Below are 11,663 nucleotides of genomic sequence, written 5' to 3' on the forward strand. Positions count from 1 at the left end.
GTGTAGCTTGAAACAGTCTTAGGGAGCTTTAATCCTGTGGATTTGGCTGGTGATGACATAACCAAATGATTAATTTATTGTTATGTTAAAGATTAATTATATGTGTTAAGCAAATCTTCAGTACTTAGCATCCATTGTAAGTAAGCGACTAATGAAAATCAAGACCTCCCTAATATATTGTCAAAAGAGTGCTCTTCTTATAAAAATTATCAAAATAATATTTTATCTATAATTTTCTACTCAAAATATTTCTTTATTCACTTTATGTATTTTAATGAAAAAAAAATTATACATAAAATGTCATTTTGATAATTTTTAAAATCGAGATGCCCTAATATAGATAATTAAGATATTATTGAAATATAATTATGGAATAAATTAGATTAGCACTTAATGTCAACATTAAGGATATATTATAAGAGATTATCGTATTATATTTAAATGTTTTAATAAATTTATATATTAACCTCAAAGTTGTGACAAATAAACGAGATAGATCACAAAAAATTGGTTGATTTCTAAATTACTAACAAACAAATTCCAATTAATTCATTATCTTTTTTCTGGAAATGAAATAGTTGTTCTTTTTATTAATTTATTGTGATCAAATAAATGTTTTTTATATGTTATATTTTTTTTAATCATATTCATATTTTTAGTCCTTTTCCTTATAAGTTTATTTTTTAATTTATATAATTTAAGTGTGTAGACTTCGTCCGATTAATCTTATAAAAAGATAGAATTCCCAAATTTTGAATATTATTTATACACTTTTAAAATTTGATCTTCAAAATATTTAGCTCATTCTACTTTATCACTCATTTATCAATATATTTATAAGGATTCCAATATATTTTATGACTAATTCCATTCATTAATCATATATTTTATATTTATGACTAATAAAAACTTTCTTGTATCTTCTTTTCTTAATAGTTAGTATTTTTTTGTTTCTCTTGTAAATGACCTCGATAATCTCTATACTAATCATCATCGAACTTTGACTCTATGTTTGAAAATTTTCCTATTCTTCTATGCAAGCTTTTGTTCGCTTAAATATAATTTTTTTTAATCTCTAATTATCAAATTCCTTTTTTATAGATTCACTTTTATTATCCAAATATTAGTTGAAAATTACCCACCGTTTTTCCAATGACTAATTCAAGCACTCACCTAATCTAGCTCTTATCATGACCATAGTCAGTCAATACAAGTAAACATATTTAATTGAGAAAGTCAAGTAAGTAAACAACTTGTTCTTCTCCTCTCTTTCTTTCGTGCTTTCCATCCTCAACTAATCTCTCTAGCAAACACACCAAGAGCATGCAAGAACCAACTCCGTAGTAAACATCCCTTTCTCATGGGAGAACCATCGAGATTTCAAAGCTCACACATCAATTCTTATCGATAGAGGATGATCGACAACACCACCACCACCACCTCTACCTCGCAAGAGGAAAATTTTGAGCCAAACGACAAGGCAAAGCTTGTTAAGCTAGCTATGACAACCACCGTGTCAAAAGTGACCAAGGGAAGAGATGACCCCTTCCCTATGGCATATACAGAGTGCACAAGAAGCCAAAGCAGTAGAAGCAAGAACAAAAATAAGATAGTTGAATGGACAAAGAATCACAAGAGAATTACTAATATTGTCATCTATATTTAAATAAAATTTTATTTTATTTTATTTTATCATTATTAATAGTCTTATTTAATTTTCCTCCATCAAAATTTCACATCACTAATTAAAATTTTTATTAGTCATCTAAATACATTTAAAATTCATATTACATTTAATGAAAAGTTTGAATGCCTCCATTGTAAGGCTTTAGCTCTTTAAGGGGAGTTTAGCAGCTCTAATCCTAATTAAGGGTGGCTAATTATAAATACTTAATGTGATAGCTTGAGATTAAAACTAATTAACAAACAAATGGTTAGATAATTGAAGACATATCATATTGTTAAGTAGGTTTTCGAATTTGTTGAAAATGAAAACTTAAAACAAACCATGATAAATACTACATACACTCTTTAAGTTATCGTACAATCATTCTCAAGTCCATCCAAAGTTGGGAACTATTGCTAGTCATCGAAATGAAACAAGCTCAAGTTTACAACAGTTTGGTAATCTTTCCATTCCATATGATAACTCAAAACCGAGTAACGAACCTTGGTGGTGAAGTCCTTGCTCAATTAGTGTTCCATGCAACATTGGAATGTAGTACATTGTGTACCTTTGTCAATCTTTATTGTCATTATGTTTGATGATTGTATTCTTTCCTTTTTACGATATGTAGACTCAATGATTCGTATTAGTTGCAGAGAGAAGAGAGACAGTTAGAGCATAGTCAAAATCTGGCTTCTTCAATGTGGGAAGGTCCCTGTTAACCGAATATGATCCAGAGTACGCCGGAGACCACACTGATCGACAGCCCTGTTAGCTGCTCTAAAACCATCTCCGTATGCAGGAGAGGAATCTGATTCTATTTGATGCTTGAAGAACTCCCCAAGCTTTCTTTCTGTCACAGTTTGAGCACCTTTTTTTGATGACCTAGTTGGTGAAGAAGATGAACTGGAGGCAACACTGTTGCCGGCGCCTGATGTGATCTCTGAATCCAACCACATATAACCGAGCACCTGGCAGATGCCTTCTTCAACTTCGGGGTCGAGAGAATGATATCCTGCAAACCAAAAGATAAAGATATCTCATGTCTTACAATTCTGATAGCTTTTACTCAGTATCAAGAGCAAGTCTAAACTATTTGGCTCTATATTGAGCTGTAATACTCATTTTAGCATCTAAAGGTTAATTACCAGCGAAGAACGGCAAGGAAATACACAACCAGAATAAGCTTGAAGCATTCCTTATGCTATTGTTTGTTCGATGCTCAGATGACTAGCAAGAAATCAGATAGAAACTGATGATAGAATGATGCAGAGTTATGCCATGAATCCAGTTTTCTCCTTTAGTTGAAGAAGGACCAAAAAGGAATTTTACATAAACATAACTGAAATCAATACAATGGTGATCAGCTGAATACTGCAGTGTATAACTCCTACTGATTAACTATGTTTCTTCGAGATTCAAACTAATAGAGACCCAATAAGTATGTAACATCCATGACTGGCTGATTACAGTGGAGAACTACTACAGGTTAACTATATTACTCTTCATGATTCAAACCATAACAGGTCAGATAATATGTAATAGCCACTTGCTAAACTTATAAAAAAACTTAATTAATAAACACTCGACATATCATTTGGTTTTATTCCCATAAGATCAACTATAGAAGTTTATTTAACGCGAAGAAGGCCTCTCACTTAAGTTTAGGGCCGAGCGAGCACTCACATGCCAATCTAGCGGCAATCTGAACTGAGGATGGATTTTGGGGTTTGTCAAATTTGAATTCCATGGACTATTTCCTTAGTACTATGCATGGAAAGAAACACAATCGTTCTGCAAGGTTGGAACCGCCAACCTAGCGGCCCCCCCACTCCGGCCCCACGTGAAACACAATCGTTGCAAAAGGTTGGAACCGCCAACCTAGCGGCCCCCCCACCCCGGCCCCACAAGTATGAGGGGGAGTAAATCACGGTGAATGCGGGACCGGCCAGGACATGGGGCCGAAGGATTTGCACCGGACCCCAGATTGATGTTATCGCAAATTGGAGCCATGGACCTCGAACCACCCACCTATCGCTGCAAGCAACCATGTCCTGACCGGCTGATCCCGCCCGTGGGGGAAAGAAACACAATCGTGATCACACGAGAGAGAGAGAGAGAGAGAGAGAGAGAGAGAGAGAGAGAGAGAGAGAGAGAGAGACCTTTCAGGCGTAACCATGCATGCATCATTTCGTGAGCCAGTATAGAACCCGTTAGCAATCTGCACATGCAAAATGAAATAAATATCAGATAAGAACTTAAAAAAGAGAGATTCAGCCTTGGTAGTTTTGTTGGTGCAACTTTGCAAATGAAAATTTACATCATATTTTCAAAAAATAAGGTATGAACTTCCTCACATTACAGAAAAAGAAACCATTTATAGTCCAATGCAGCTGGGCTATTTAGCTAGAAGTCTGGTGCCAATGCAGCAAAGCTCTAACAACGTGTTCAAGATAGCAAAAGAGATTGATGAAATAGAAAAACAATACCTGGGTAAACCATACAATATGAGAATTGCCGTCACTTCACACCGTCGGACAAGTCTGTGTGGCCCTGTTATCAAATTTATGAATCTGTTTCCAGGCCCCATTATTGGCCTCTTCAATACCTGAATGGCAGTTTTCTCATCAGTGATTATTAAACAAATCATGAGCCTAAACTATTTGCGGTTGGCTCTTCAAAAAGAGTAAAAAGGACTATGGAACCCAAAAATGACAAGGTGAATTCTTACAGTTCTAATAATCTGCTCTTCGGAAAGACAGAGACCTCTAGTTTCAGGGAGGTGATGTGTCCCCTGCTCTCAGGAGTAAATAGAAATTGTTATTGCAAGACTTTTCAAAAACAATAATATGTGCCTTAAAGGACACATTATTTTACTAGAAAGATTGTTCTTTGTCATACATTCTTTTCACCTTCCATAGCCTCATTCAAAGCTTGCCTCTCAACTAGAAGCAATGGAATCGGTTGTTCCACTTTCATATTCAAACCTTCATAAAATTCTTGTATCTCCAGGTAAAGAGGCTGGCACTCAGTTGTATCCATTATTGAAAAATTGTAACACTCGAGACAAAGCTTACGGCCATCATCTAAAGTAACATATTTTGCATCTCTTGGCTGAACAAAGAATAAAAAAAAAGTAACTACACTTACTGATCAAAGCAACAAATATGAACCTACAGTAAGATTAATGAAGCAAAGTAAATGGAATGCAGTGACCCTGCGTATTTACTACATACTTCCAGGTCAGGATGAGTAATAATATGTGAAATGAAGAGTTGACTTGTCGTGATTTTTGTGTATACCAACCTCGATTCTTTCACAGCTACAACACCTTGGAGTGTCATCACGCTCATGTATTGGACAATACTTCTGTTCCCAAAAAGGATGAGTTTGATATTCAATACGGCCATCTCTAATTAGTGGAATCTGCAGAAAAACAAAAAGTAAAAAGTAAAAAAAGAATGGCATATCCAGAACCTGAATGCATCAGAAAAACAAATATAAATTGCATGAAATACGCTTCAAGGTCGGCTGAAGTGCTTGATGTGAATGAACAATGGTATCCTGAAGTAAATAGCCCAGATCGAACAATATTAATGATGCTAAAAAATGTAGAACATGAGCATGAGCTTATGTGGAAAACCTTAGATGGAGAAACCACAGCAGAGGAGAAATATTCACCATATTGAGAATTAGTACAAAAAGAGAATTGTAGCTTACATCACATAACCACAAACCCATAATTGCCTATATTTATGCAAAAATAATAAGAAAGGTCCATACTATAGCCCCTGCAAGGCTGCACCCCGACTAAGATCAGTGGTATTGAGCCAATCCCTCTGCTACCAGCATAGGTCCCAAAAAACATCTCATAATAAAGTTGTACTATATATATGTCGCACCGTGACCTTTTCAGATTAAGCCCAACAAAATTTGGATCATTGAGTCTAAAAAAACAATATAATGAAAGAAAAATACTTACAAAATCTGTGCAAACATAGCACTTTGGATGATAGAGTTTTTTGTGGCAAACCTTGTGGTAAGGATTATTCTCATGCATAGAGAACTGCAAAAAAAAAAATAATAATAATAATAACAGGCCTGTTATCTAAAATAACTAAAGAATTCATATTCCATTAAGAGATACAAGCCCCTATTTATATAGGAGTTTTATGGACCTATTCTATGAGATTTATTCTAATAAATATAACCAATATTTAACCAATACTCCCCCTCAAGTTGGAGCATAGATATTAATCATGCCCAACTTGTTACAAAGATAATCAACTCGGATCCCATTCAAAGCTTTTGTGAAGATGTCCCCCAATTGTTCTCCAGTTTTTACATATCCTGTAGTAATCAAGCCTTGTTGAATTTTCTCACGAACAAAATGACAATCAATTTCAATGTGCTTAGTTCGCTCATGGAACACGGGATTCGATGCAATGTGAATAGCAGCTTGATTATCACACCATAGTTTTGCTGGTATTGAAATTTTGAGTCCTACTTCAGTCAACAATTGATATATCCACATTATTTCACACACAGACTGTGCCATAGCCCTGTATTCTGATTCTGCACTGGATCGTGACACAACCTTTTGCTTTTTACTCTTCCATGATACTAAATTTCCTCCAACAAAGATACAATAACCTGAAGTAGACCTCCTATCCATTTTGGAACCTGCCCAATCTGCATCTGAAAAACATTCAATATGAGTGTGCCCATGATTTTTATATACAATACCTCGTCCGGGTGCACCCTTCAAATAACACAAAATTTGTTCTAATGCTGCCCAATGATGAACCGTTGGAGATGACATATACTGACTAACAACACTAACCGAATATGCAATATCTGGACGAGTCAAGGTAAGATAATTCAACTTTCCAACCAACCTTCGATATCTCTCTGGATGTTCAAATAATTCTCCATCTGCAGTAAGATCCACGTTCTGAGTCATTGGAGTACTACAAGGTTTTGCCCCTAACTTTCCCGTCTCAGTTAATAAGTCAAGAACATATTTCCTCTGAGATAGAAATATACCATTTTTACTCCTCATTACTTCAACACCTAAGAAATACTTTAGCACCCCTAAATCTTTTGTATGAAATTGAGTGAGAATGAAAGATTTGAGAGATGAAATTCCCGTAGTATCACTACCAGTAATCACAATATCATCCACATACACAACTAACAGAATAATACCAGCTCCTGACTGCTTGTAGAACACAGAATGATCAGACTTGCTTTTCTTCATACCAAACTTTTCAATAACCTGACTAAATTTTCCAAACCAAGCACGTGGACTTTGTTTCAAACCATACAAAGTTTCAAACCATACAAAGTCTTTCGAAGACGACAAACTCATCTCCCCCTGAGCAACGAAACCAGGAGGTTGCTCCATATACACCTCCTCTTGAAGATTACCATGAAGAAAAGCATTCTTGATATCAAGTTGATGTAAAGGCCAATGATGAGTAGCAGCAAGAGAAATAAATAACCGAACAGATGTCAACTTTGCAACAGGAGAAAAAGTATCAGAATAATCCACACCATATGTTTGAGCATAACCCTTAGCAACAAGACGAGCTTTTAGTCTGGCAACTGACCCATCTGGATTGACTTTAACATTAAATATCCATTTGCATCCAATAGCTTGTTTTCCTGGAGGTAGATCAACCAAGTCCCAAGTATCATTATCATCCAAGGCTTTCATTTCCTCTATCATTGCATCTCTCCAACCATGATGAGATAAGGCCTCACGGACAGTTTTAGGAACAGAAATAGAGTCAAGTGAAGCAATAAAAGAACAGGAAGAGGACGACAAGCCATTATTAGAAACAAACGAAGAGATAGGATAAGTACACTGACGTTTACCTTTTCGTAATGCAATAGGAAGATCATCATTCGGAATTGGATCTGATGACGAAGTAGTAGGTGCAGGACATGAATCAGGAGGTCGACGCCTGGAGTATATTTCAATAATAGGAGGCTTGACAAAAGCCGATTCTGAGACAGGTGTAGAGGATGTAACAGAATATACCAATAAATCATCATCTTCCTTTTGAGAAGTCGGGATATGTGAGGATGAGAAATAAGGTGTGTCTTCCATGAAAGTAACATCGATTGAAACAAGATATTTATTAATACTAGGACAATAACACCTATAACCCTTTTGAAGACGAGAATAACCAAGGAAAATACATTTCAAAGATTTGGGGTCTAATTTAGTGACTTGTGGACGGACATCCCGAACAAAACAAGTGCTACCAAATATCCTAGGGTTAACAGGAAACAATGACTTGTTAGGAAATAAAATTTTGTAAGGAATCTCGCCATGAAGAACAGAGGATGGCATACGGTTAATGAGAAAACATGCAGTAGAAACTGCGTCTGCCCAAAAAGACTTGGGAACATTCATTTGAAATAAAAGAGCTCGTGCTGTTTCAAGAAGATGTCTATTCTTACGTTCAGCCACACCATTCTGGGATGGAGTATCAACACAAGAGGTTTCATGAAGTATACCATTCTGACTCATATAAGATTGAAATAGACTGGACGTATATTCTTTGGCATTGTCACTTCTTAAAGTACGGATGGACATATTGAACTGAGTTTTAATTTCCGTACAAAAAGCACAAAATAAAGAAAATAACTCAGAACGATTTTTCATTAAATATAACCAAGTTACACGAGAATAATCATCCACAAAAGTGACAAAATACCTAAAACCAGGTTTAGACAGAATAGGACAAGGACCCCAAATATCAGAATGAACTAACTCAAAAGGACTAATAGCACGTTTATTTATCCTTGGACTTGAACTAAGACGGTGATGTTTTGCAAATTGACATGACTCACAATTTAATGAAGACACGCTACTATATTGTGGACAGAGTTTCTTGAGCAATGGAAGGGATGGATGTCCTAACCTACAATGAGCCTCAAAAGGAGAATTTACACCTGAACAAACGAGAGATCTTGGGGCAGGTGAATCAAGAATGTAGAGACCTCCATTTTCATGTCCTTTACCAATAGTCTTCTTCGTCAAAAGATCCTGAAATAAACAATGATCAGGAAAGAATGAGATGCAACAGTTAAGATTACGAGTTAACTGACTAACAGAGAGCAAATTAAATGATAAATTCGGTAAATGTAAGACAGAGGATAAGGAAAGCAAAGGAGTGGGATTGACAGTGCCAGACCCACGAACGCAAGATGAAGACCCATCAGCTAAGGTAACAATAGGAGTGTTGGATTTATGCGTGAAAGTAGAAAAGAGACTAGAATTACCTGTCATATGATCCGTGGCACCAGAATCAATGACCCACTTAGAGGATGAGGAAACAAGGCATGTATTGTGGTTACCTGAATCAGCAATAGCAGTGATAGAGGAAGATGAAGACTTAAGTGATTCCTGATATTGAGAGAACTTGGCAAATTCTTCTGCAGAGACAAGCACCGATTTATCAGAGGTATCATTAGTGGATGCAATATGAGCCCGATGTTTTTGCTGATTTTTGTACTGAAGCTTTTTGCACTCAAATTTTGTATGACCCGGCTTGCGACAATAGTTACATATAATACCACTAGAATTTGATGTCCGAATTTCAGAAGCTTGTGAGTCTCCTCCTTTGTTTCTATTGTGAACAGTTGATCTTTTTGATACATAATTATTATTATAACTCACCAAAGCACCACTAGGTGGAACAGGTGTGGTATTTTCTGTACGGAGAATGCGGCTAAACACTTCTTGTAATGAGGAGACCTCAGAGCTAGATAGAATTTGTGATTTAGCAGATTCGAAGTCAGGTGATAAGCCAGCAAGGAAACTCATGATAGCCATCTGTTCTCGTTGGCGTTGTTGAACCTTCACATCAGGACTAAAGGGTAGCAACATATTAAGCTCCTCATATGTCTTTTTGAAAGCCATGAAATAATTAATCAGAGGTTGATCTTGTTTTTCCACACGATAAAAAGCTTTGCAAACTTCATACATACGGGTGAGATTTCCTTTTCCCGAGTACAGAAAATCTAGATAATCCATCAATTCTTTAACGAATTCACAGTGATTAATTAAACCAATTACCTCATTATCAATACAATTCCGAATCTGAAGGAATAAGCGAGCATCTTCTCTAAGCCATGTCTGTTTTGAATCATCTTGAGGCGGGTCATCAGTCAAATGTCCATCCTTGTCAATACTTCGTAGATAAAGACGGACAGTTTTACTCCAATCCAAATAATTTGAACCATTTAACTTATAATCCGTAATTTTAGATACCACAGGCACCATATCCATCACGATAGAAGATTTATGTTCAGCCATAAAATTTGATTCACAAAAGAAATCAAATAACTTTTAGTGCTGTGAGATGAAGAAGAATACCAATTTTGAAGAAAAATTCCAGACCAGATCTTTTGCTAGAGGACCAGATCAGATTGCTACAGGAGATTAGATGAAGCCTTCTAGATCAGATCTTGTGCTACAGGACCAGACCAAATTGCTACAGGACCAGACCCGTGCCTCCGCGTCGAGGCGAACCCTCTCTGCTTCGAAGGCTTGCGGGTCGAAAGAAGAGGAGGAGACGCGCTCCGTTCTTCCGCGTGCGACAGATGCCAAGGGCCGGTGATTGAGATGCGTTCGCTGCTTTTCTCTTCTCCAGCGGACGCACAGGTGGCGGTCCTCGTGAGAACCAGAGGATGGCGTCGCGAGAAATAGGAAGAAGAAATCGCGATAGGGAATCGCGATTCTCAAAACCTCGTAGCAGATGTGGAGTCGGCGCAGCCTAGGGTTTCCTCCTTCGGCGACGGCGCTTGCGAGAACCAACAACCCAGAGAAGATGCAGAAGATACGCTCCGTCGGATGATCCGGTTGACGATGCGGGAGATGTTCGCGTGAAGGAGAAATTCGACGGAGGCGACGTTCGTGCCCTCAGTGATCGACTTCTTCCGCGATGAGAGGAAGAAGCGAGAGGAGAGAGCGTGAAGGTTGGATCGCGAGGTGGCAACAGCGGGCGCGGGTGTGGTGCTCGCGTGAAGAAGTTGAGGAAGATAAATTGGTGCCGAGCAATAAATCGGAGGAACGGCGTCGGCGCCAAGAAAACCTAAAGCTCTGATACCATGTTATCCAAAATAACTCAAGAATTCATATTCCATTAAGAGATACAAGCCCCTATTTATATAGGAGTTTTATGTACCTATTCTATGAGATTTATTCTAATAAATATAACCAATATTTAACCAATAGTGCCAATGATCAAGATCTCGAGCCGTTTTGTCTGATACAAGCGAAACATTTCGTTCTGCCTGCGAACCGGCACCGACACTGACAGTCATGCCTCTGTCCCCGCCCTTGCACGATGTGTCTGGAGGCGTCGCAGGGGGGGCGGGGTAGAAAAGTGTAGCGTAGGCATGAAATAGGGGCAAGTAGGTTTGAACTTAGGTTTAATTAAATTAATAATTTTAATCAACTCCCAGCGATGATTGAGATAATTTAAATAGACTTAATTAAAATATAATAAAATTCCATTAATTTAATATATATATTTAAAAAATATTTTATTTTTTTAATATTTAGATTTAATTTTTTATTTTAGTTAATATATTTTATATTTAAAAAATACCGAAACTATATCTGTACAGCATAATAGGGTACCGAAACTATATCGTTCAGTCCGGGACAGAAACCTCGGCACAAGTTAAGATTTTGAACCTTGTTTGGCGCAATGGTAAAGTTATTGCTGAGTGACCTAGAGATTACATGTTCGAGCCTCAGAAACAACCTCTTGCAAAGCATGGTAAGGCTACGTACAATAGACCCTTCCCCGGGACCCTGCATTGTGACTTAGAGGTCGTAGGTTCAAATCACGAAAACAACCTCTTGCAATGCGAGGTAAAACTGCGTACAATAAACCCTTCTTTAGGACCCCACATTAACAGGAACTTCGTGCGCAAGGTTGCCCTTCTCTACCCTTTATATCTTCAACCTAAA

The 11,663-nt window shown here is 37.2% G+C and overlaps 1 protein-coding gene across 1 annotated transcript; it reads right to left on the reverse strand.

The window, feature by feature from the left end:
- Nucleotides 1-2,012: 2,012 nt before the first annotated feature.
- LOC141823413 (protein DA1-related 1-like) lies at nucleotides 2,013-5,728 on the reverse strand. The gene is made up of 7 exons (XM_074710692.1): nucleotides 5,649-5,728; nucleotides 4,973-5,092; nucleotides 4,568-4,780; nucleotides 4,398-4,460; nucleotides 4,156-4,274; nucleotides 3,829-3,887; nucleotides 2,013-2,681 (listed from the first exon to the last, which is right to left on the reverse strand). The coding sequence occupies exons 1-7, from the start codon at nucleotides 5,724-5,726 to the stop codon at nucleotides 2,365-2,367; spliced, it is 969 nt and encodes a 322-aa protein (XP_074566793.1). The 5' UTR covers nucleotides 5,727-5,728; the 3' UTR covers nucleotides 2,013-2,364.
- Between the last annotated feature and the right edge of the window lie 5,935 nt (nucleotides 5,729-11,663).

The sequence above is a fragment of the Curcuma longa genome, chromosome 3 (assembly GCF_044706935.1).
Source record: "Curcuma longa cultivar G26 ecotype Majalengka, Jawa Barat chromosome 3, ITB_CL_G26_1.1, whole genome shotgun sequence".
In the NCBI taxonomy this organism is placed as follows: domain Eukaryota; kingdom Viridiplantae; phylum Streptophyta; class Magnoliopsida; order Zingiberales; family Zingiberaceae; genus Curcuma; species Curcuma longa.